The 25,830-nt window shown below is 38.6% G+C and overlaps 4 protein-coding genes across 7 annotated transcripts; 2 read left to right on the forward strand and 2 right to left on the reverse strand.

Annotated features, from left to right (window-relative positions):
- Nucleotides 1-2,651: 2,651 nt before the first annotated feature.
- Nucleotides 2,652-17,039, reverse strand: LOC6638935 (ribosomal protein S6 kinase beta-1). 2 transcript variants are annotated; one of them, XM_002062398.4, is made up of 10 exons: nt 16,757-17,039; nt 13,298-13,338; nt 12,503-12,629; nt 12,297-12,428; nt 12,080-12,213; nt 10,701-10,892; nt 10,525-10,615; nt 10,216-10,464; nt 10,038-10,145; nt 2,652-3,449 (listed from the first exon to the last, which is right to left on the reverse strand). In XM_002062398.4, the coding sequence occupies exons 1-10, from the start codon at nt 16,853-16,855 to the stop codon at nt 3,174-3,176; spliced, it is 1,449 nt and encodes a 482-aa protein (XP_002062434.1). In that variant the 5' UTR covers nt 16,856-17,039; the 3' UTR covers nt 2,652-3,173. The 2 variants fall into 2 exon arrangements, with proteins under 2 accessions (XP_002062434.1, XP_015034598.1); XM_015179112.3 differs by having other exon boundaries at nt 12,503-12,632.
- LOC6638936 lies at nt 4,107-9,982 on the forward strand. 2 transcript variants are annotated; one of them, XM_047012187.1, is made up of 3 exons: nt 4,107-4,214; nt 8,420-9,643; nt 9,718-9,982. In XM_047012187.1, the coding sequence occupies exons 1-3, from the start codon at nt 4,187-4,189 to the stop codon at nt 9,885-9,887; spliced, it is 1,422 nt and encodes a 473-aa protein (XP_046868143.1). In that variant the 5' UTR covers nt 4,107-4,186; the 3' UTR covers nt 9,888-9,982. The 2 variants fall into 2 exon arrangements, with proteins under 2 accessions (XP_046868143.1, XP_023037552.1); XM_023181784.2 differs by lacking the exon at nt 4,107-4,214 and adding an exon at nt 5,709-7,064.
- A 1,086-nt stretch (nt 17,040-18,125) lies between the features above and the next one.
- Nucleotides 18,126-19,669, forward strand: LOC6638934 (uracil phosphoribosyltransferase homolog). Of its 2 annotated transcripts, none has more exons than XM_002062397.4 (3): nt 18,126-18,515; nt 18,590-19,122; nt 19,435-19,669. In XM_002062397.4, exons 1-3 carry the CDS (start codon nt 18,256-18,258, stop codon nt 19,443-19,445), a joined length of 804 nt encoding a protein of 267 aa, XP_002062433.2. In that variant the 5' UTR covers nt 18,126-18,255; the 3' UTR covers nt 19,446-19,669. The 2 variants fall into 2 exon arrangements, 1 of the variants encoding a protein (XP_002062433.2); XR_002724313.2 differs by having other exon boundaries at nt 18,127-18,515; nt 18,590-19,229.
- A 440-nt stretch (nt 19,670-20,109) lies between these two features.
- On the reverse strand, nt 20,110-21,101 carry LOC6638933 (mitotic spindle assembly checkpoint protein MAD2A). The gene is made up of 3 exons (XM_002062396.3): nt 20,922-21,101; nt 20,652-20,798; nt 20,110-20,581 (listed from the first exon to the last, which is right to left on the reverse strand). The coding sequence occupies exons 1-3, from the start codon at nt 20,992-20,994 to the stop codon at nt 20,172-20,174; spliced, it is 630 nt and encodes a 209-aa protein (XP_002062432.1). The 5' UTR covers nt 20,995-21,101; the 3' UTR covers nt 20,110-20,171.
- Nucleotides 21,102-25,830: the final 4,729 nt, after the last annotated feature.

Consider the following 25,830-nt stretch of genomic DNA (forward strand, 5'->3'; position numbering starts at 1 on the left):
TGAGAATAATTTTTAGTCTTTAATTTTAAGGTATAAATTTGAGAACAGAAAAATATTCTTTGATCAATGTTTCAATTTCTATGGAAATTGTTTTTATCGTCTCTCTGAAATCTCACATAACGAAATAAGCTTTAAAAAGAAATTAAAATTCTGTAAAATATATATAGTGAATCTTGATTCCATTTCCAACTTACTATTAGCTCTAAAAATATTCAAAATAAATTTTGCAGATTTGGTTTTGGTTTCCAATTCAGTTTCTTTTTTTTTTTTGTTTCTCTTTTGTTCTTAGTTAACAGAAAGCCAAAAACAAAATAAATGAAAAGCAATTAAAATTAGAAGAAAAGAGAAAACTATAATTTGTTTCCCTTTTTCATTTTGTTGTTGTTGTTGTTATAAATTATATAATTTAATAGTGTTCTTGTTGTTTTTGTTTCTTGTAGTTGCTAGACTTTATTTTTGTATTTTAATATTATAATTTTAGGTTTCGTTTGTTTTGTTTCTTGTTTGTTTTGTTTTACTTTTTAATTGTTTTTTTTTTTGTTTCTTTTTTTTTTTATTTATTTTTTAGTTGGTTGTAACAAAAATAATTGCTTTTGAGGTATTTTCATCATATTTTCTTTTTCGTTTTTATATAAATATTTCAATTTCTTTTTTGTTTGTTTCTTTTTTATACATCGATAACCGTTTAAAGTTTTAGTTTCTTTCATTACATGCTTCATCTTCTTCTTTTTTTATGTTGTTGTTGTTCTTCTTTGTTTGTTGTATTTTTTGTTTTTGTTTTTTTGTTTTTGTTTGTAGTTGTCTTTTTGTTTTTAAACAATTGAAAGCACCTTTTGATTATATATTTGACAATGATAATTTATGTTTTTTAGTTTTTTGTTTTCTTTTTCGTTCTCTTTAGTTTTCATATAATTTTTCGTTTTTCAATTCAGAGCAAAAAAAAAATAAAAATAATATATATTTATATATATGCATGTAGAAACTGAATATAATCAAAATTCTTAATTAATTGTTGTTTCTTTCTTTCTATTATTTATATTAAATGTTGTTTCTATTGCCAATTGTTGTTATTTGTTGGTTTTGTGGCAGCGTTTAGCTTCTCAGTACACAGAATGATCAACCAATATGAAATATATATAGATATATATTTATATTGATTGTAAAAAAAAATCCAGTTTTCCTTTTTTTGCTGCTGGCAACTTTTTCCTTTTGTTTTTTTTTTTTGTTTTAGTTATATGCTTGGAAACCTTTTACTTTTATTTTCTATATGCTTAATGTTTCTTTCGGCATATATATATATATATATATATATATATTTAGCATAACTTTAGCTACGATCTCTGGGTGCCTACTACAACTAATTGTAATTTTTTTTTTACATTTTTTTTCCATTTGTTTTTTCTACGCACATTTTTGAGAGAAGAAAAAAAAAACAAAACAAAAAGAAAGAAAAAACAAACTTACAAAAAGAAACAAAAAAAAAATTGCAGACGACATTTAGCGTTTTTTGTTGTTTTTTAGTTGTTGTTGTTGTATCTTAATATATTTAGCAAAATTAAATGATAATATTAGAAAATATAGTTTTGTCGAACCACAGATATAGATAATATATATACGTATACATATGCACATATATATAAAAAAAACTGATATATATACCATATATATGTATATAGAGCGACGATCCACCCCACTTATCCGTATACCCTTCTTCTTCTTATTCTTTCTCTTAACGGCCGATTCGAAAACCAAAAGCCTTGAAACGTTCAATTCAATTAATCAGGCAAATGTTTTGATCCTTCCTATACGCTAGCTATATTATATATAGTCATGTCAATTCAATTTGCTTTAATTTACACTTATGCAACAACAAAAAAAACAAAAACATATAGAACATATATATGCATTTAATTATGATTTTTGCCTACTAAATCTATTATTTGGATCAAGCTATATGTCTGATCTGATCCTAAGGGTTTCTCGATTTAGATGCAGAGACTATATTAGTTTGCCTACTCCCCATTGGCAATGACTGATTGTTGATTGAATCAAGAATATATATGTATAGTTTAACTATAAGAACAAAAATGTTTCTAAATGATTTCGGAAATTCGTTTATAAACTAAAAACAAAACAAAAAAAAGGATTCTCAACTCAAATAGTGCAAAGACCGACCGTGTTAATACCCTTCACCTGGTGTCGAAAGCTGAGAATTTTGAACGTTTCAAAGTATCTGGCTGAATCGGATTTGTTCATCAACGAAAATTCCACCAAAAAAAAAAAACAAATAACTTTGAGGTAAAAATGAAACAGAAACGAATAAAATTGATCTCGTTTGATGTTTTTTGTTATTTTTTTTGTTTTCTTTTTGGAGAATGAATCGTCTCTGAATGAAAATGATAAACTAATATTCATTTCTTTTTTTTTTTTGGGTTTTTTTCTTATTTTTTGTTGTTGTTATTGTTATTGTTGTACATTTGAACTAAATAAATTGTATAAACCTTTTCGCCTATATATATATATATATATATATATGTATACACACATACATATATATTAATAAAACATAGAGAATAAGTGGTAAATATTTTTACATAAACGGGGCTTAATGGTTGGGGGGTAGGTAAGGTATTGGTAGGGGACTGTTTGCTGGGGGGGGAGTAATTAATCATCAATCATTATCATAAACCGATAATCTTCTTCTCCTACTTCACTTCTCTGCTCATTTCGATATTATATATATATATATATATATATATGTATATATATAAAGTATAGCTATATGTATATAGCAGAATATATGTTCTGCTTAAGGGATATAGATATATAGTTTTGTTTTCTTATTTTTTTTTGTATATATATCCAAACAAACTTTCGTAGCATTATCATCTGATCTCTCCCTCATTATCATAATCATCATCATCATCATTAGCGCGATCCTGGCACGCCTTCATCTAGCATCCATTCTAATCCTTATTGTAACAACAAAAACAAATCTTCTTCTTTTTCTTCCCTTTCATCATCTATCTATCTATCTGTCATCTTTCCCCTCCATTCTCCTTGTCATCCCCTCATAGCATATAGTAACTGTCGTATCCATTTCTCTTCTTCCATGTGTGATCATCCAGCAGCCATCCTCCTCCTCTTCTCCTCTTCGCTCCTTCCCCCGATCTTCAGTGATGCACATCCATCATCTCATCCTGGGCTGGGGATGGTCGCGGCGCGAATGTCTGCATATGGTGCGGAGGCGTCGCCCGTGCAAACATTGTGGAACGTTGCATGGCCATTGGTGCATTGCTAGGACCCAGATTTGCATTGGCGGACGGGAATTGCAAACGGAAACTATTGTCCGGATGTTGTTGCCTAGGTGTGCGTCGAGGTGAACGCGCCGGCATTCGATTGGCACGATGCATATCCTCCAATATTGAGGGCGCTACGTAGGTGAAACCCTGTAAGCAAGTAAAGAAAGAAACGTGTTAATATTCCGACAAGGATCTAGGGGAATTTTACCCCTTAAACTATGCAATAGGCTGGAAAAGCATTCATCGTTTGCTCTGAGAATTACTTTACTTGTTTTCAGAGGGTAAATTTCCCCGCAAAAACAACTCGCACTTAAACTTTGATTTTAAACAATTATTTTTCCACGAAATTTTAGCACGTAGATCTTGTTCAGTTTTCAAGTGATCAATTGGCGTGCTCCCTCCCTCTCCCCCCCGTTAGCACTATGCAAAGCTCGTTTTGGCAAGGGTATCAAGTTGAAATGTTTGTTTAGTTGTCTCTCCTCCTGCCTCAAACAACCAAACCAACCTCCATCTGACCCAATTGCCTGATCATGTGCACTAATCGGAAATCGGATCACTGCCTGGCATACTAATTCACTCGCTCACTCATTCAGTCCGTCCGTCAGTCAGTCGGCCAGCCAGCCAGTCATTCAATCTGGGGGAGTGAGGATTATGCAAGATTTGTTATTTTTGCTATAACGCATTTTACATAATTTCTTTTAATTTTGGTTTGTTTATAACTAAATATACTATATACATATAATTTTTTCTCTGTTTTGAAATGACATAAAAATAATTAAAGAAATAAGAAAACAAAAAAAATTGCGTGTAAATTCATTCAACACGAATAAAGACAAAGTTAGAGAAGAGCCAGAGCAAGTTGGACGCAACGCGTGACGGATCAAATGGAACGGGATAAAGTGATGAGATCAGGTGAGATGAAATGTGAGTCGGTGGTGCCTGCTGGTGACTGGCATCAGCAGCACCAGCACCTGCGGCAGGTGAAATGTTTCGTCTCACGTCTGAGTACGTGCCCGACTGCCGCCGCCTGCTAACTGCTAATTGGTACTCGGATCTCGATCGAGCTTGCTGACCCAGTAACCATCACCAACATCACCAACAGATGCAGGAGGAGGAGGAGGATGAGTAAACAGTGGCCTGGGGAGTGCCATGGGAATGGGCTTTGTGAGAAAGTTCCTAATTATTTCTAATAATGTTCTAATTGATATAAGAATTCTTCTTGTCCGCAATGAGAAGGAAATTAGGTGTTAATTGAAACTATTAAGCCAGCAGTTATGTAGCATACAGTTTGAAATGCACTGTGTACGAAAACTTTGCCAGATATAATAAAGTTCGTTCGTTCCTTTCCATCGATGTGTGGTGTGAAACATTTTGACCGAATTTCCACATGCAAGCCGGCAGCCAGCAACTCTAAAACCTTAATTAGGCAATATTTAACATTCAAAATTGTTAGCCTACTAAAGCCGTACCCAAACTGAACCCAACCCAACCCGTTTCCACCACCCCCCCACCAAGTCATCGGCCATACTCCGCAATCCCACATAACCATAAGCAAAACAAACGCGACAAAATACAAAAAAGAAATGCCGCAGCAACAACAACATCAGTAATACCAACAAGGGTCGTTCGACTCGAGCAAATAAGCCAAATAAATAAAGTTACTGACAACTTCGACTTTTCGATACCCTCTAATGAAAATCATTTGACAAGATTGAACGATTACACAATGAGGAGACTTGGCTTGAAGGGTCTTATTCCATGTTCTTAGTCACGGTCAAGCGCCACCTAGCGTTAAAAAATGTACATATTTCTTTGGTAAATAACGTTAAATTGTTATATAGTTTCCATTTTCCTGATTCTTAAGGTGACTATATTGCTCCGGGCCTGTTTCAATGCTGGAAGTAGGATCGATTCATAGTCTCCAAAGAATCGATCGCAGGTTTTTAATCCATAATATTGATAGGATCGACTTATAGTATTCACAGAATCAATCGTAGGTTTCGACATTTGTCACGTTCGGTCGTAGGATATAAAATCTTAGTGAAGAATACAAAAGACAAAAACCACTCAAATCTGTCGAGGGACTTAACTTTGATCCACATATATACCTGTTTAGCCAACCTTTACACAGGGTATCGTTGGAAAAAAAAATAAAGTAAGCCAGAAGAAACAGAAACTGGTAGCCCCCCCCATGAAATTTGTTTTGTGGTAGTAGTTGTAAGTAGTAGTATTTTTTTTCTTGGTTTTTTTTTTTTAATTTTTGGGCGTGCAATTAGCTTTTCAGAAAACGCAGTCAGGCAACAACAAGAAATCGCCGAGTGACTCTCGGAGAGCCGCTGCCGCTCTGGAGCCTCTGCAGGTCCGCGCTGCGCTGCTCATGCTTCAGTCTGTAAGAAGCGCTTGAAGCGTGCGGACAACACAACAAGCAACAACAACACCAAAAACAGTTAAAAGAAAAGCAACAAGCAACGGGCAGAAAGTTAACTTTCGTGTGTGTGTGTGTGTGTGTGGAGAAAGGCTTAGGCTTAGCCAAAGTGAGCTTACTAGATTCACAAATTTGCAAAGAAGAAAAACAAACACAGAAACAACTTTTCATTTCATTGACAATGATCGATGGTTGACATTGATTCTGGGCCTAATGATGACTTGTTGCACGCGTTGCAGAGACGGCAACAGAAGCAGCACCAGCAGCAGTAGTTCAGGGCTATCGGGTTAAAAACCAGTTCAAAGTTTATTTTAAACACAAGAAGAAGCTAAAAATATTACAAAAAGCTCTCAGATCAGAGACAATCGATTCAAGAAGAAGAAAGAAATTTCAAGCCATTAAGCAAAGCGCACATGCTATAAAGACAAAGAAAAGGGAGGGAGGGAGAGAAAGACAGCACCTGAGCCCCACTGAGAGAGAGATTGAGAGACCGAGTGAAAGAGAGTCAGTCAAAAAGTGGGGGAGAAGAATGAGAGAGGGCAATTAACAATTAGGACAAGAACCGTTCGTTCGTTCGTTCGTTCGCTTGATCGTGTGTTCACTCGTTTGCTGTTGGTTACCAGTGCTTGCAAAACTGTGCGGCTCTTAAACTGGGCTTACCATGCGGAAGTGTTTATAGATCTCTCTCTCTCTCAGTCTAAGTGACATTGCATAATTCTTGACCAACAAGAGAAAAACCGCACAAACTAAATAAAATCACAGTAACAAATCACAGAGGGGAGAAGAAGAAAAAAACCATGCGCCAGAAATCTATAAACCAAAATTGGCAAACTGATGAATTGTGTGAAAATAATATAACAAACAACAAACGAGACACAAAAGGCAAGCTCTGTTCGTGACTCTAAAACTTGACTAAAAACAAACCAAAACAAAAATAAACTGTGAAAGAAAAAAAAAAAACAAAACTAACGTAAAATCCATAAACTTGACTAAAATGTATAAGCAGTGGCAAATAAATTCACTTTCATTGCTGCTTTGGCTAGCGGCGCTGCTCCATGTGGCAGCGCTGCAACAACAACAACAACAACATTTGCCGCCAGCAACAACTCCTCCAACAGCAGCAGCAACACAAACAATTTATATCAGACTCTTGAATGCAACCACCAAAAATGCTGATGCAGCAGCAGCAGCAGCAGTTGATTCCACTTTCATCGACAACATGGACAACAACATGGATTCAGCAGCCTCCGCCTCCGCCTCAGCCGCCGCCTCCTTCGAGCAGCAGCAACAACAACCATTGCAATTTGCACAAATAACAGCATTAGATAAAGAAGTAGGTATGCATACGGTATCAGAAAACAAAAACAACAACGATTACAACAACCATCAAGGCAAGTAGCAGCAGCAACGGACATGACCAACAGCAAGTCAGCTGTTGTTGTTTCTTGTGCCAATACTCTCTACTACTCTACCCACCGCACCCTACTCTGCTCCAGGTTGGGTCATATAACCACCCAACGAACCAGCCACCCAATCCATTAGCAGTTTTTTACTATATCCAATTGATAGTAACTCGAAAATTTTATTGAAATTTCTTCTGAATTTGGCGACACAAAGAACTTTCAATGTTTCAATCTTTTGTTCTTTAGACGAAAACCTTTGTTTAACCCTTTAGGACCTTTACTTTTTACTATATATTTTATTAGTTTTCAAGTTTCTTTTATCCTATATTCCTTTTACTATTATATTACTATTGTTCTTTGAATGGACATATTATTAGAACCCTTACGAATCTTTACTTTCGATCGAACCTATGAGTCCTTGAACTCCCATATAATTTCAAAATATATTGTTTTCCCTGAGAGCAGAGTTCCAAATTTATCTTCGGAGGATTAAAAATCAGCAGTCCAGGGCCATCTAAGAAGTCTTTTAACCAAATTCTCAAAGAAAGTGTTTGTATTTTTAAAAGTAAGGGTATTTATTGTTCGTTAATCGTAATCAAATACTGATTGTATTTTTCTTTCCTTTTGTTTTATACCTTACTTTATTTAAAAAAAATTCAAGTGAAATTTTTTTTGCTGACATGATTCAGTTGGGCGACACAACAACAAACTGGCAAATGACTGGACAGGGGACTGAAGACTGGACTTCTTGGCCAATGCGTTTGCACACATGGGAGGGGTGGGGAGGGGCCCACTGGCTAACGATTAAAAGCAGGGCAGCAGATAGATATGTAGATAGCGCTACCCGTAAACCTCTCCACACGGTAGGCATAGAAACCAACCGATGATGGCAAAAAAGAAAAAAAAAAAAAAAAGAAGGGGAGCGGGGGGTGCAGCATGTAGAGGAGAGCACAAGTTTATGGTCGCGGCGGCACTTCATGTGTGAAAGTGAAATTTATTACACACACTTACACACACATACATACTTGATTTTATATTATTATTATATTTTCTTCATTGAAAAGCGAAAAAATTAGACCGCTATAGCTGGCGGAGGGTAAACGACGGCGAGGGTGAGGGTGGGGGGGAATGCCATTATCACAAGGTGTTGGGTAATCGGGAGGAAGCTAATTAAAAGAAAAAGAAATAAACAAAATCAAGTTAATTGCATTAACATGTTTGCTTTGGCATATCTCTCTTTCTCTCTCCCTCTCTCTTTCTCTCTCTCTATTCTATCACTTTTTTTTTAGTGGAACGATTGATCAAGCAATGGGCACCAATTGTTTGGTTAGCACCCGAAGAAAAATTCCTACCCTTGGGTGTCGAAGAATTCCTCCAGCATGTTCATCCCATGGACAAGGAAAGAGATCCCTCGTCTCCGGGCATACAATTTCGAGATTTTTCAACTAAATCGCATTTGGTTACCAATTCGGAAGTTCAAGATTTATTAGAGAATGAGCAATCCTTTATCTATGGACGTAATCCGAATGAGAAACCAGTACCCATTTATGGTGTGGTCAATTTGTGTCCCACGAAAGCTAACAAAGATCTGCCACCGCCTTTGCCGCCTTTGCCAACGATGGCCAGTACACGAGGTCCCTACATTCCCGTCTCGATTGATCCCCTGGACGAGCGTAATGAAACATTGCGAAGATCTTCACGACTTTATCCACTGTTTCAACGTGTTAAGCGACAAGCGCCTCCTAATCTCGACTTGGTGATGGGTGAAACAGAGGGTAAACCCAATCAACCCCCTCCAAAAACAGCTGATGTCGGACTTCTTGGTATGGTTGGCGGCGAGCAATTGGATCAAATGGAAAATGCTCTACCACCCATTAACAACTTCATTGCGAATCTCAAAGACAATGTGAAATTCAGTGGCGGACCCGAAAATAATCTCGAAGATAATACCATATCAGAGACAGCCTCTCAAGAGGAGCAGGAGGAAGAAATCAAGGGACATCTGCCATCATTTCATGTCACCTATTGGATGTTCTATCCGTACAGTCAGGGCAAGACGATGTGCACATTGAGTTTAGGCCCCTTGGGTCGCATACCCTTTCCCGCCGTCTATGGCTATTGTTTGGGTAATCGCAAGGATATTGGCAGCCATGTGGGCGACTGGGAGCACATGAGTCTCTATTTCAATGGCAATGCCGAGCCACAAGCGATGTATGTCTCGGCGCATGATGCGGGCGCCTACTATAGCTACAATCGTTTGACCGGCTCGTTCGAATTTCGTCGCCAGGAGACACGCAAAGGCATATTACAGCGTCCGAATTTCCCAAAAACTGTCACCACCTTCAAGAATCATCCGGTTCTGTTTGCTGCCAAGGGGTCGCATGGCCTATGGACGGCTCCGGGTAAACATCGCTTCGTTAAAGTGGCTCGTTTATATGATATTAATGGTTTTGGCACTCCGTGGAATACATGGAAAGCGGTGGATATAAGCTATGAAAATCTACGTTCATATGGTACGTTCATGATTCAACTCAAATCCCTCTTAATCACTATGAAATTCAATTTGTTTTCGTTGCCTTTCGCCCAGGTCGCTCATTGGTGCCCGATTGGTTAACGTATCGCGGCAAATGGGGCAATCCGAAAAGTAAATGTCATCCATTCCGTCGCATTGGCTTGAACTTCTGTGAATTCACCGATGGACCTACAGGTATCCCTCTGAAAGAGCCCCACTTTCAATGCGGCAATGACTATCGCTGAGGATGATGAAGATCGTAAATAAATCTAGCCCTTAAGTATTTATTGTGAGAAATGCAAAAAAAAACAATCCTCCTATCCCCCAAAAATAAATATTAAATGTGAAAAATTATGCCTAGATCTGAAATGGAATTCCTCCTAATCTTAACTCACTTGAAAGATTAAATTGGCACTTTCGCTGAGCGTTGTATCGTCTGGTGAGTCCACCGGAATTTGTCTTGTGAATCTCGTATCAAACTGGGAGACATCGTCTTCGCTTCGCTGTGGGAAACAAAAAGTCAATGATTACTTTCTGACCTCACCATTCGAATAAATATATGCGAGTACCCACCAAGAGAGGCTTTATAGGTGGCTCAAGGCGTCGTGCCAGGACATCGTCCCAGTTGACATGCTTGAAGAATGGATGTGATTGCACAGCTGCCGCATCCTCGGGACCGCTGCCCAAACGTTGTGGCTCCTGACGTTTCATTAGACGTCTAACCAGATCTCTGGCTTCGGGTGTGAGGTAGGCTGGCAGATTTAGCTTGGCTTTAAGTATAGTCTCGATGGTCTTTTTACGATTTTCGGCGGTGAACGGTGGCTATAATATAAAGTCAATCAATTAGTCAGTATTCCAAAATGGAAAGTCATTCAAACATACCACTCCAGTAAGCATATCAAACATGAGAGCACCCAATGACCACCAATCGACAGCTTTGCCATGGCCACTTCTTGTTAAAATTTCTGGGGCCCTGTGAAGAGGAAAACATTGAAGGATTAAAATCGTTATAGCTATTCGTAAATTCTCGAAGAGTTTGCTTAACGCTTTGCACGCACATGTATTCAATTGTGCCGCAGAAGGTGTGGGTGACAATACCCTCTTGTATATGCTCCTTGCATAGACCAAAGTCGGTGAGCTTCACATGTCCCTGGGCATCCAATAAGATGTTCTCTGGTTTTAAATCACGATAGATAATGCCCAATTTGTGTAAATGGCCCAAAGCCAATATAATTTCGCTTAAATAAAAGCTGCAAAGCAAAACCAGAACAAAATTCTTATATTAATGATGAGTTTGGGCAAATCACAGGAGGATTCCTTTCTTAAGCTTCTTAAAGTCAACTATCTTGTAGATTCTAAACTAAAAGTAAAGTTTGGCAATACATTTACACTTTAAAAATCTAGATAACATTGTGTCCTATTGGTCTAAACAATATTAAACTTAAATTATTGCTTATCTCATATCCGTTTCTGTAGTTTTTCTTATAGTAGCACAGGACGTTTTCCCATTTCCACATACAGTTATTATCCACTTAGTTTTTGTCTGTTCCTATACGATTCATCTTTTAATCACTTTTGACTCTCTTTAGAGTCATATTCGTAATCATATAAGGCGAAAGCATTTTTATTTGTTATTGAATCAAACATTTTGGGCATTTCGTGTCTTCTTTGTCATCTTTCAATCAACAGCAGAATCATAAAGGTGAATTCTGATGAAACAATCTACTAAATGCTAGTCGGTTAGATTAAAAACCTTACGAAAAGCTGCATTTAAGGGTAAATCTGTCTCTGTCTACCTTTTTATTTCCGTCTCTTTCAGTTTCACAACAATAATCTAGTTATACTTTTCAAATTTTTATAGAACTTTTGTTATTTCCTAATTAACAATAAAGTTTCTTTGAGTGAAATATTCTTTTTATATGAAGAATTTACACTAAACTCGATTCGATGTCTAGATTTGGCCTAGAAAATGTTCAAAACTTGGAGACATTATGATATCTAATGAGATAGCTATATAATATATAGAATGCATTTATTTCTATATTTCAATAGAGAGTTTATATGTATGAAAATCTGTCTACCTTATATACAAATCAATTAAAAGCAAAGTATTCCTTTAGGCCATGATTGTCAGTGAGATGGCAAGCGTTATATTCATTAAGGATCTGCCAAGGAACGAGTTCTTAGTCAATTCAACTTTTACTTTTTTCTATTTTTATAGAACTGACCAACTATGAAACTTAACATGAACTAATTAGACTGACGATTTGGTATGAATTCTCTGAACTAAGTGCAATCTGTGCAAAGATAAAAAAAGACTCTCCAACACGTGACATCTTTGGTATATCCTATTTTCCTTCTCTCTCTCTTCTTTTATTGCTTTAGAATTCCATTTTACATCCTTTAGACTTCTTTGTCTATTTGGGGTAGTATTTACCAAGTGGTATCCTCTAGGAAGATGCCCTCGCGTTCCAAATGCATAAACAATTCGCCGCCGCTTAGATATTCCAATATAAGATATAGTTTGCCATCTGTTTGAAAGGCATAGACCAATTCGACTATAAATGGATGCTATATACAACAAGGAAGGAGGAGGAGATGGGAATTGATTAGTTTAGTTTTCATAAATTTGTTCGCTTTGTTGTTTGTTTCACCTTTACGGCTTCTAGGATATTTCGCTCGGCACGTGTATGTGCTGTGTCCTTTTGATTGGTGACTATTGAAGCTTTTTTCAGAACTTTCATGGCAAAATATTTATTGGCATCTCGTCCAGCGGTTTTGCGCACCTGAAAAGCGAAACGTAAAGAAAATTGTTTATAACAAATCTCATGGTCAGAATCGAAGGAGAAAGACGACTCACCTGAAATACTTTGCCATAGCCACCTTTGCCAAGGACCTTTTTCAATTCAAAGTCCTTGGGTCCCAGTTTGATTTTACCCGGATTGACATTCTCCTCCGATAGCTGTATGGTCTCCTGGCCCTCAGTGCTGCTGCATTAGAGAGATAAGTTTATAGTTGTTGTTTGGCGTGGGAAACAGCAGGCCATGTGCTATAAATAAATTCATTCACCCCACCGACAACCCCTCCCTCCCCTCCCCTTTCGCCACCCACCTCCAATACACGCGCCAAGCGTTTTAACCTACCATTTCCCCCTCTGCTTCAACTCGACCTCCTTCTCCTCTGTCTCATCCTATTCATCCTTCAACTCTATCGTCGAGTGTTTGTCATGAGTCTCAATTAGCTGCATCAAAATTGTTTGGACATATGTATGTAGATAGATAGGTATGTATATATTTTACATATATATATGTACGGATATTGTCATGTTATCAGTCAATTTCTGTTTGGTTATGTCTAGCCAGGGATCAACTAGAATCAATATTATGTTGAGCTACTTGTAAACAATATGGAAATCAATTAAATGAAAGACAGAGACGCGACAACAACAACAATAACAAAAGCAGTAGCAAATACAAAATTTCCCCTCATTTAAATACTCTCTCAAGTCATCGTCGAAATCTTATCACCCCCTCTCCAACACCCCTTTTACTCTTACAGTCGTCCCTTCTTCTCAACTTGGGGAGCTTGAATTTTGCTCCTCTTCCTCCTCCTCTTCTGCTTCTGCTTCTCCCGACATTTTTGTCTTATTACTCACTCTTGATGTAGCTTTATACACAATTCCGGTTCTAGGTCAACCTGCAAAAAAGAGAGACAGAGATAGAGAGAGAGAGAGAGAAAAAGGGGGAGAGAAAGAGAAATTAGTTGGCGAATTTCATGTGAATAATGTCAATAATTAATCATAATTTGTTATATCGAACAAAAAGAGAGAATGGAAAGTTATTTATGCATGAAACTACAATTTTTCAAATATTTATTCCAAGATAATCCAAGTCATTCCCATTTGAAGATGATCGCTAGAAATTTGTTAAATCTATACACACACACACATACATGAAAAACAATCTGATCACAAATCTATAATTTCAACTAAAATACAATGTTCGATTTGCGTTTACTTGTGGATCGAATTTCATGAAATCCAAGCCAAACGAATGTTGTGAGTGAGTAATCGACCAAAACTTCCGCTTAATAAAAATAGAATAAATACAAAATAAAAGCCAAATGGGGGGAAATCCAATGAAGTATTCGTAAATTTTGCAGTCGTCGTATCGCTTACGACAAAAATGTGACATAAATATGCACATATTGAGCCTGATAAACAGAAATGAATGCTCAAAATGTCTTATAATCAATCGTTAATGGGCTATATAAGTGAGAATCGTCTTAAAGTTGATTCTATATCTTTCATATAGCAAGGAATTCGAATCGCAAATCGCAAGACTTAAGTGGATATTATGATTATCCGTATCAATAAGGAGTCAGCCCGATATTAAAAACTACTTTACATACAAAGAGATACTTATTGTTATTGTAAAGAAAGTTAACAAATCAAATCTTTAACCTATCAGGCCCAATAGCATTCTTTTCCATCCGTCTTGATATATGCCAAACGAAATGAAGTAAGTCGTAGGCGCGCCGACTTTGGTATACCATGCAACAAGTGAACCAATCGTTAAGATCCTTTTTACTTTTATTTTTAGTCAAATTTCGATCAAACTTGGCATGTTGCTAAATCTCGTATCTAATTGGTAATTAATTTCTCAAACTATTAAAGGCGTTAGGGGCGTGGAAATAAACTTGAATAGAGTTCATACTAAATGTATCCACACACCAAGTTTGATGGCTCTAGCTCTCATGGACTCCAAGATCTAGGTCCTTATGCGGACGGACATTGGAAGAGATGCCTTCTGCCTGTTACATACACTTTGGCGGCTTTGATATACCACTTTGCACTACGGGTATAGAAAAAAACACCTACTTTTCTCAATGGAAATCCTTTGGCTATAGAAGGATGGACTCTTGGAAATTGTTCCGACATGTTAGACATCTCAATTTTAGGGGGAGGAAATTTTGGATACTAATTCTAGATAGTTTTGTTGTTGTGGGAAGAACCATTATTTCACGATTATTGTGAAGTTGAGTGTGTGTGAGAGCGAGAGAGAGAGCGGGGGTTTCTTTTAAATGTTTCCCCTTCTTCTCGTGCGATCTACCTACACACACACACACACACACGCATATGCACCTTCTTCTTGGTTTGTCTTTAATGACAAACTAAATTTAGAACTCGGAACAATGCCAAATAATCTGCCGGCAAATGCTGTGCCACCAACATTTTCGAAAGGGGGAGAAGCCATTGCCTGGCGCTCGTCATGCTTCTACGAGAATATATACACACACACACACATATATATGTATATATATGTGTATATATACACACATTTAGTTGGTGTATATACATGATGTGAAATTTTTGACTAAAGTTCAATGAAAACTGGTTCACCTCGCCAGCTTTTTTTGGAGGCGGCGTCAGAGCGAGCGTTGGCGGCAAATTCCAATTAACAAATCTATCATAATTTATTGTAATCACATGAAAATATTTCAGGGGAAACATCCCATACAGTTAAATTCCGAGCCAAATAGTTAATCCAACTTCTACTCTTTCGACTTTTATTATATCATAAACACACGGGTGACGGGGTGGCCAAGTGCGCCGGGGGGAGGTGGGGTGGCAGAAGCATGGGGGAGCATGTGCAACTGATTAGTAATGCAAAGCGATGCACGCGCGACGCCGACAGCGACAGCGACAGCGACGCCTTCTTAAGTCTCCAAGTCGATCGTGTGTGTCCGTGTTGTGTGTGTGTGTTCCATTTCATTTTAGCCTTATCGTCATTTTTCTCATTTTCTAATTTTATATTATTCGCTGATAAGAAAAAAGTTTTCGTTATTCTTTTAGCTGGCACCCCAAACAGGAGCGTTCCAACAATTCTACCAAATGGGCGCTAAAAATCAAATTTCATATGCAAAAACAATTTAAAAATTTGAAAAAAGCAAAAAGGGGATTATATGAATGCGAGAGAAACCAACTTAAGGTATTCAACAGGTCGAAATATTCTGGGCAAAACAAGAATTGAATTTCTCACAATCTTTAAATCTCCTTTTATGACCTCTGTCTCGTTCGAAAGATCCTGAGAATTAGAGAGGAGACTTTCGGCCACAATTTCTTGGAATTTTATGGCTTTCACTGATTTTAAAACGAAATCTATCCTTTTTTCCAGGTAGCAAACTACCTTTGACCTGACCTTGACTGAGAAATGAGAATGCATTTCGGGTTTCCCCGAACCGCAACAAAATGAAGGTCCTTAGTCAAGGCAAAAGAGCAAATCTCTTTTGAACTAACTAGTTTAACCAAAGTAATTAACTGACTCACAAGTGAAACTGATATTTTCTACCTTAATTGAGCAAAAGATTTCAATTCGAAAAATCAATCAGATCAATGATAATGCCCGCCTTCAATTGATGTTAAACCGCCCCCGTTCATCTACATATAGACAGGGTGTATTGCTGTGTATGTGTGTGTGTTGTAATTTATTTGCTCTAGTATGTGTGTGAGGGCTAATTGATACTGATTATTTTGAAGGACAATAATTTTTTAGTTTTTGATGATTATGTGTTGCCTAATATTATCATTATCATCATCATCATCATCATTCTCATCGTCGTCGTCGTCGATTGCCTTAAGTGTGCCGTGTTTCATAAGGAACAAGAGTAACTAACAATTTAGTTAGCCCAAAAGGTGGTAGGTGTTTGGTACAGTAAATACTAGCTAAATGTAATCGGTTTTTTGTGGAAATGCCAAAATAATCTTTGACACGATGACGCCAGACAAAACGGCGATAATGATGGCGATGGCAATGATGATGATGATGATGATGTGGATGTACATAGATGAGGTATGAACTTTTGCGCAGCAGATAAGTAACGGTGCGGGGGAAGGGAAGGGGAGGGGAATGAGGAGTTGGTACTGAAGACAAAGCGCAAAAACAAAGGTAAATAAAGACAGCGAAGAAGTGACGGGGCGAGGGGGGACGGGGAAAATCCCAACCACCTCCAACCTCGTTGTTGGGTTGGAAAAGTGCAAGTGCGCAGCGCTTGGAAATTTTCATTCGCTGCGTAGTTGTTGTTATAGTGGCTTGCAGGGGGGTGGGCAACTTACATCGTCCAGTTCGATCCTGTCGTCATCCGAATCTCTGGCCTTGTCATCTTCATGCAGTTCCAGATCGAAAAGTTCACTTGGATCGCTCACGTCCGCCATTTGTGTGGCTGCCGTTATCCTCTCTCTTACTCACTCGCTCTGTCACAGACACTCACTCACTCGCACACACACACACACCCACACGCGCGTTTACTGTTAATTTCTTGTTGTTGGTGTTGCGGGGAATACGGAATCTCACCCAACAAAAACACAAATCAAATCAAAAAAAAAAAAAAAACAACCAAAAAAAAGGGAAAGACTGCGATTTTTATTATTTTGTTGTATTTGTTGTAGCAGCAGCTGGCTGTTGCCTGTTTTTAAATTTTTGGTTATTGTTTATTAGTTAATAGCAATACAAATACACACATATACACATGTATATGTACAGTGGCAGAGACGCACTCACACCGACGTACGCACTTGTGCCACACGCACTAGACACACATACAGACGCGCACACATGCACACAAACACAGCAACAGCGAAGACACACTCTGGTGGCAGGGCAGTAGTTTATTTTACTATAACATTCGCGTTTTTCTCAATTTTTGTTGTGTGTAACTTCAATGTGTAAATTCTTCTTGTTGCTTGTCGTTTGCAATGCTTAATATTTAATAATTCAAATGCACTTTTTCTTTGTTTGCGAGTTGCTGAACACGTGCATGTATCGATAGCTTTTTTGATACATCGATGCAACGTTATCGCTATCGACATTATCGGAGCAAAGTTATCGACGTCGTCGGGGCGAAACTATCGCTATCGACATTATCGAGCAACGTTATCGTTATTGACGCAGTTATAAAGATCTATCGATGAGTTTCCCCATCCCCATCTCTACAGTGAACGGACGCGCGCTTTTACACAACTGCTACTTCCAACGAATTGCATTTATTCCTTATGTTTCAAAAGAAATTTTACTTAATTCTTAAGTTTTGTGCAATATTAAGTTTATATTAAGTAATTTGCATTGTATAATAAAAAATCGAAAAAAGGCAAAATTTAGGTTTGCGCCACAATGATTCTTTGATCCATACTTTTAGAAACTGTATGAACAATAATTTCATACAGCAGAGCAGTATGATCTTCAAGGATTCCCACTTTGTCACATTGTTTGCATAGATTTATCAAAACTTTCAATTCCAAGTGAAATTACTTTTATTGCTAATGATAAAATAATAATAAAATCGTTATTATTACTAGTAAGTTAGTTCTGCATTTCACAATGCTGCAAACGGATTTTTAAAATTTACCGGTTGATCAAGAATAATTCTGCCATTTTACAACACCACCACTTGCGGTAAAAGCTAAATTTAGCTATTTATCGATGCTTTTAATAATAAATGGCACATCTCTAAGACATTTTTGCCAGGCACGCGCTGTAAAAAGAGTTAAATTTAATTAATTGCAACAGCATTGCAATTTAATTAATCTAAAAGGAATATACATTAGACTAAGGTAGGATGTGCACCGGTTCCCCTAGCAGCAATGGCACTCAGCCGGAAGAAGACGCTGGTGCGCCAGAGCAGCAACAGCAGCAGCAGCAACAACAACAACAGCAAGAACAACCACAGACAGAGCAGAGTCTTGGCCTCAGAACGCCCACGCATGCAATTGTTGGAGCTGCCACAGCAGAAGAAATTCTGGAGGAATATGGAAGCACTTTGAAACTCCTGGAATGCAACTCACAGGTGGCCGAACTACTAACTATACTGAGAGACAAGTAATAATATCAACGAGGTCCACTATTATCGAGTTGTTCTAATTCATTTTTGATTTGGTTGTTGTTTTTTTTAGGAATACCACCCGCAGCGATTTTAAATTTTATGCGGATCGTCTGATACGTCTGGTTATAGAAGAATCTCTCAATCAGCTACCCTACACCGATTGTGATGTAGAAACCCCTACGGGTGCTATATACGAAGGCCTGAAATATCGGTCCGGCAATTGTGGAGTTTCAATCATACGTTCCGGCGAGGCTATGGAACAGGGATTACGCGATTGTTGCCGCTCGATAAGGATAGGCAAAATTTTGGTCGAGTCCGATGCGAATACACACGAGGCTCGTGTTGTGTATGCCCGTTTCCCCGATGACATTGGCAGTCGCCAGGTGCTGCTTATGTATCCCATTATGTCCACTGGAAATACTGTTCTACAGGCAGTCAATGTTTTACGCGAACATGGCGTGCCTGAGAAGTGCATCATCTTGTCCAATCTCTTTTGTACACCAGCGGCGGCTCGTACTGTGGTTAATGCCTTTCCTAAATTGAAGATATTGACATCGGAACTGCATCCGGTGGCGCCCAATCATTTCGGACAGAAATATTTTGGTACAGACTAGAGATTAATTAGAGAGAGGGAATAAGATGAAGATGATGATGATGAAGACGAAGACAACCACAATTGAGACTTGACAACTAAGCGCTGCTTAGGATAGGTAGTGTGTGCTGATGATGTCTATGAAGACGATGACCACCTAACCACTCAAAACTCTCAAATCCTAAACCCCAATACCAAAAACCTACATAAACCTTACTAGCCTAACTCTCTCTTTCTTAAACAATCACAACCAACAAACAAAAAAACCTATTTATTTCTACTATTAACATTCGTTTCGTATATTCTCTCCCTTTTCTCTTCAGATGGCATTTGATTTGGTGGTATCCCAACGCGTCGCAAAACTTACCAAAACTTAGAACTGGCTTTTATGCAAATGCAAAGAAAACTCTTTAAAACATGTTGTTATACTACATACATATATCCTATAAACTTAATCAACTATTTTAATTGTAAATAAAATGAATCACAAAAGCAATTCACAATGCCCCAGTATCGGATCAGAGTTACTGAATGCTGAATGTGATAAATCTCAAAGAGGATCGTACTGTTTGGAAGTTAAAATAGTAGTAAACTGAATTTTTCTACAAAAGTTCAGTGATTGAATGAAGTTTCCCTAAACCAATCAAAAAACAAGTGTTTGTCTTTTATAGAATTGGTTTATGGTATATAAAGACCGATTCTGTCAAATCATTTTTAATGATATTGAAATATAAATTGTTTAGGCTACCGCCAGATATGACGAAGTTTCTGTATTCCATCAAATTCGTTGGACACTTTGTTACAGTTTCCAAGTCAAATGTGAAAGAGTAATTAGTCGAAAAATAAAATACAGGTCGAATTCCTTTCTATTTCCAAGTGTAAACCAAAATCGTAATCAACATTTCCTCCAATAGAAATCGAATAATGCGAATAGAGAGAAATTTCTTAAGTTTTTCAAGTAGTTATAAAATTTAAACTGCCTTTTTTTTTATTTTATTGTAAAAACATAATGGAATAAATATTTATATATAAGTATATTAAAATGATATTTTCAGCTAGTTTAAGAGGTCATTTTATAATTGACCACGGTCTCCACTTTGTGCAGACCGGTTGAGAAGGAGCGCAATTTAACAGCTTGAGCATTTTGTATGGACACTTCGCCGGTTTCATCCCACTCCTTGGGTATCTCCGTGTTCTCCAGTGTATGGATCATCACATCGAAGGCGCAAATACAATCGAGTAATGGCAAATAGCTAACTGTAGCTGATATCTGGCGCATAACATCACGAATTTCATTTTGAATGCGTGCTAATTCCTTCGACGAGGTTGTTTTCATTGGATCACCAGATGAATCCTTACCATCGCCCAGTTCGGCTTGCATTTTGAACTCCCAACATTCGAGCACCTCTTTGGTATGGGCATTGGTGATCACCATGGAGATTTTATTGGTCATGTTCTTGGATAGCCATTCTGCGATGCAATGAAACACAACAGTTGGATAAAAAGGGGCGAGCGAAAACAAGTGGGGGGGATATTTTACCTTCTGTTTGGGTTAAAACATTTTGTAAGAATGTTATGATTTTTTCATCTTTTGACATGAGAATCGTTAAACCATATTGTTGAGAAGTACTAAAATTCTCCGCTGGATAGATTCCACGTTGAAATAATATTGAATTTATGCCATATTCTTTATGAAATTAAACCAAAAATAAATAAGACGCCGATTAACGCGGGCATTGGCTATATCCTTCTCTCTCTTGCATATGTCAGAGCCTGTTGCTTGTTGTTGTGACTTGCGGAGTCTACTTACTTAGATACTCTACTATAATCTGAGCAGATCCTTTGAGTGTGATACAATTTTTGCTAGCCTGAGCTGTCGACATTTTAAATGGTTACAATCACTAATTCTTTTGATAGCTTTTTTGAAAAACGTAAATTTTTTTTAAAGCAGACCCGGGTCTATTGTGGCCAGAGTCGTATATTTTTTACAGGCTGCCAGATGTCAGAAGTCGATAGCATGTTGCCACTTAATTGAATCGATATCATTTTAAAAACCGTTGATTCCCTTTGGCAAATGTTAATCGAATTTAAATTTGAAATTCACTTCAATATTGAAGAATTTAGTTAACGTAATTACGAATCAAATTGTTTTTGAATGCATAAGCCGAAATTCTGAAAGCCTAAGTTAAAGGAAAAGGATTAAATATAAAATTTATATTTTAGATCTGATTGCATTCAGGTCTACAGTCTAGACTAAGCCAAGAAAGTCTCCTCTTTCATTGATTGTCCTTAAACTCTATTCTCAATCCTTAAAAGTTTTACATACTTGACTCATAAAATGTAGCAATTGTTGTTTATGGGTAACATCAACCTGTTTCGGCCCCCCGAAATATATGAAGAAAACTAAATTTGTGTGCCATTCCCTTTTATTTTGGTTAGGGGACTGGGCCAAAAGCGACAGGAAATAAATACACAAAATGCAAACTTTAGTTTTAGTAGTTTTTGGGCGCCACAATTCTTGAATGCTGATGGTACACACACACATACACACACACGTAGAATCACTGTCGCCAGTTATCCTTGTTCTGCCGAGAGTGTTCAGAGATTCAGAGAGTTCAGTGATTTTTCCCTTGGTCGTTGAGGTTGAGGAAGGCGAATTGAAAAAATAAATGGAAATGTCTTGGCAAAATATTTTGCGGAGCGAAATTTGCGTATTTATGAAATGGCAGCAGATTGAAATTGTCTCCTTTGAAAGGAGAGAGAGAGAGAGAGACAAAGAATTAAAAGAATATTAAAAGAATGTTTCGAGTTCGATGTCGATGTTGATGACAAGTGACAGTGGCTGGAAAAAGAGAGAAAGCAATTAAAGGCGGCACTCTGCTATTTTATGAGCTGTCCTCAAAATGCAGTAAATATGCTTGGCGCTGAGCCAAAAGGCAAAGGACATTGGCTAGTTCTGTCTTGTTGATGCTGGTGGTGGGCACTGCGCCATGACTACTACTACTACTACTAACTCTGCTTGGTCCGCTGCTCCTGTCAACGACTTGCGAAATTGATTGCATTGTCCTCCCAATGCTGCCGTCGTCGCTTTGCAGCATTTCCTTAAAATCCTTCTTGGAGCGCTCTGCGTTGGCGTTCAAATTGGAGTTCAGTGACATGGAAAATCTATAATGACACGTTGTCAACATGAAATCCAATAAATTGAATTCCATTTGAATACAATGCCATTTTTTACAGGACTCATTCACTAAATTGAAAGTTTACTAAACAAACGGAAAGTTTTCGTGAGTAAATATATGTCCATTAGTTATGGAGTGAAATGTCCAAGGATTGTTGCAGTTTTTTCCCAACACTTACGTTCAATCAATTGTACTAAGCCTGAAGGTGTGTAAAATAAGGCTATGATCTGATCTTCAATTACAATTTGTAAGCTGCCAGGCCAAGGTGATGTAGCTGCAGCTTCATCTCTGGCTCCTGGTCCAAAGCCTTTTCCTACTCTAACTTTAGCATCTCACACATCATCAAAGGAGACGAGAAGGGCGTGCCTGAGGCGGCTCATAAACAACAAGCGGCATTAACTCGCCATCTCCCTCTCTCTCCTTATCTCCCCGTCTCTCTTGGCCGTTTTCTCTGAGCAGAGTTCCCGGTATAAATATAACTAACCGCAGCTAATCGTCCAGGCTACTTACAGCTTCTTGCCAAAACAAAGTCAGAGGTTAAGCACGTGCGGAACGAGCATCGAGCCGAGCATCATCGAGTGTTGAGCATCTCCTCCTCCTTCTCCTCCTCCCACTACTATTACTACTCCTCCTTTAACCAAGTGCCAGGTCTAGGCCTTCTTTTGGGTTGCCGCCTCCTTTGGCCTCAAAACTTGGTCTCAGCTCGCTGAGGTTGCTTTTTTTTTTCTTTCTTTCTTTCTTTCTTTTTTTACGATCTAAGGCCAATTATAACCTTGGCCTGCTGCTGCCATATCTCACATTTTTTCCCTTTCCCCTGTCGTTGTTGCCTGCCTGCCTGCTGCCTGCTGCTTGCTTTCTGGCTTGTTGGAAGATGATGAAGATGATCATTTCTCTGGCGCTTGGGCAAAAATTTATAAACACCTCAGCCACACGTTGGGGCGTCTCTCAGGCTCTTCTTACTGTCTGCCAGTCTGCCAGTCTGCCAGTCTGTCTCTGTCTTTCTGTCCGTTTCTCTGTCTGTTTTTTTCTTTGTCTCCCTCCCTTTCTTTCTCTCGTTCTTTCTCTCTCTCTTCATATTTTTTTGAACATTGCCAAACTCAACGATCTGGTAATTTATGATTAATGTTTGGGCAAGTTGAAGATGTTTTGGTTTTTTTTTTGAGGGAGGTGGGATGGAAGGGACTAAAACCATTTTGGTCAGCCTCCCCTGTTGTGTCATTTATGGCATTTTCAACTGGTGGGGAGGGGGGGCGTAGGCTGATGAGGAGGATATGGATTGCCAGTTGGAGGAGGAAAATAGTCTTGCTAGTCATGTCAACGCTTGGCTGAGTTTTCCTAAGGTTAAGGTGTTCGGATTAAACTTCCTGCTGCTTGGATGTCGCTGCGGTGGTTATTGCTCTAGTGGTGTCGGTTTTTGTGAGCTTAATTAAAGAGCAGCACTGAATGGGACTGAAGTCGTCGTCGTCGTCATCGTCGTCGTCTCTGTGCCTGGCATACGGCGCTTCCTGGAAATCAAACAGAAACAAACTCGCTAAATATTTTCAGTTAACGCTTTGGTGGTCTTGGCCTATAATTTGCCTCACAGACAGCAGACGATTGTCTGTTGATCGTTGTGGTATAGACATCTGCTACGGCAACCGTTGCTGCTGCTGCTGCTGCTGTTGCTTTTGCTGTTGATCAGTTGTTGCCGACAATCGCTGACGGGCTTAAGATAAACAACAAGTCCAAGTCCAACTCAATCATAAATGAATCATGAGCAAATTATATAGCCCAGGACTTGTCGGCGCTGGCGCTGCTTAATAAACAATCATCAGGCAACAACAACAGGCAACAAATCGGAGATGAAGTTGCAGGCAACACACCAACGCCATCTCTACCCATCTTGCATCCTCTCCATCCACTTCTTCCATGTGATAATGATGATTTCACAACCAATTAAGCGTTGAAAGCCAAATACCGCCAAAGCAGCAGAAAGCTGCAAAATTTTTGAGGTTAATCCTTTAGCCGTTGCTGCCGCTGCTGCTGCCGCTGCTGCTGCTGCAATTTTCGGTGTTGCTGCCTGTAGAACGTGATGAAGATCTGCTGCTGCTGGCATAGGCAAGATATGGAGTTGACGTTGGCGAAGGCGATGCTGATGCTGATGGTGATGGTGATGGCGTTGATGCAGGCGGCAAAACAGCGGCGTCTGTCGGCTTGTTAAGTGGAGTTGTTGCTGTTGCTGTTGCCGCTGTCGGTTTGGGGCAAACGCCACGGGAAATTATGGTGGCCAAACTTCCCAGACCGCAACTAATTTAACCAAAGTGCGAATTGGAGGAGTTGTTGGAGTCACAGTCAAAGTTGGAGTCGGAGTCAAGATTCACACACACACACACACATATGTACATACATATATATATATACTGCCACATCCGAAAGCGAAACGAAATGGCCAGACAAAAAACAAAAAATCAAAACCAAAACTACAAAAATAAAAACGAACAGAAGGAAAGTTAGGCTAAGTATGACAACTTAAACTACCCTTGAATACCCTTAACGTATACATTTCCAAATTCAGATTGGATAGAATCTAAAAGGATTATCTCTGATGATAAATATTACTCTAACAATTCAGGTTTCTTGCCTTTATGGTGAACTCTATGTCAGGCAATTAGACATAAAATTATCTCTATCAGAAAAATCTTTATCGATCAAATTTCCAAATTTTGTCAAATGTCAAATATACCCTTTAATGTAAGGTATAAGGGAAAACAGACCACAACAAAGCTGCCGCAGAGACAAGCCTTGTTAGAGTAGAATCCCATGGCCAGGGCTGAGAATTATGAAGTGAGCGAGAAAGAGTGAAGAGACATTGAGAAAGATGGGAGGAAAGTGACGTGCGGTGTGGATTGGTTGGTGCCCAAGCTGCGAATTTGTGAAGCGTGATGAGCGCCTGGCAGGAGGGGTTACAATAAGTAGAAGGAGTAAGAAATTATGAGCAAGGGCAGAGTGAGAGAGAGAGAGACAGGCTAAGGCTCTATCTCTAGCTCTCAGTCTTTGGCTCTTTACTATATGTACATATAACTGCCAAGCACACGCGATCTCTGGACAATGACGATGTCGACGGAATTAACTCATAAAATATACATTATCATAGGCTGCAACTAGCCCGAATGGCAACTGCAACTGCAACTGCAATTGGAATTGGGAATGAGAATCAGAATGAATGAATGTCGGCAAGGGGAAGTGAGGTGAAGTGAAGTGTGTCTTATTTGGGATACTGAGGACTGTCTACTCATAGTTGTCTGCCTGCCTTTTTGGCGCTTTCGTGTGGCACCGCCACAACCAAGACGACTCCAACTCCAACTCCAACTCCAACTTGCTATGACTATGACGATGTCTGTCTCTGTGTTTCTGTTTCTGTGCCTGATCATCATCAACTTGGGTTTTTCGTAGTTCGCCTTTAACAGATTTGTGCAATTAGCCACAGGCAAGTGTCTCCGTCTCTGACTCCTCTCAGGTGATAGAGGTGGAGGGGTATGGTCGGGTCGAATCATCATCTAC

The sequence above is a fragment of the Drosophila willistoni genome, assembly GCF_018902025.1.
Source record: "Drosophila willistoni isolate 14030-0811.24 chromosome XR unlocalized genomic scaffold, UCI_dwil_1.1 Seg144, whole genome shotgun sequence".
In the NCBI taxonomy this organism is placed as follows: domain Eukaryota; kingdom Metazoa; phylum Arthropoda; class Insecta; order Diptera; family Drosophilidae; genus Drosophila; species Drosophila willistoni.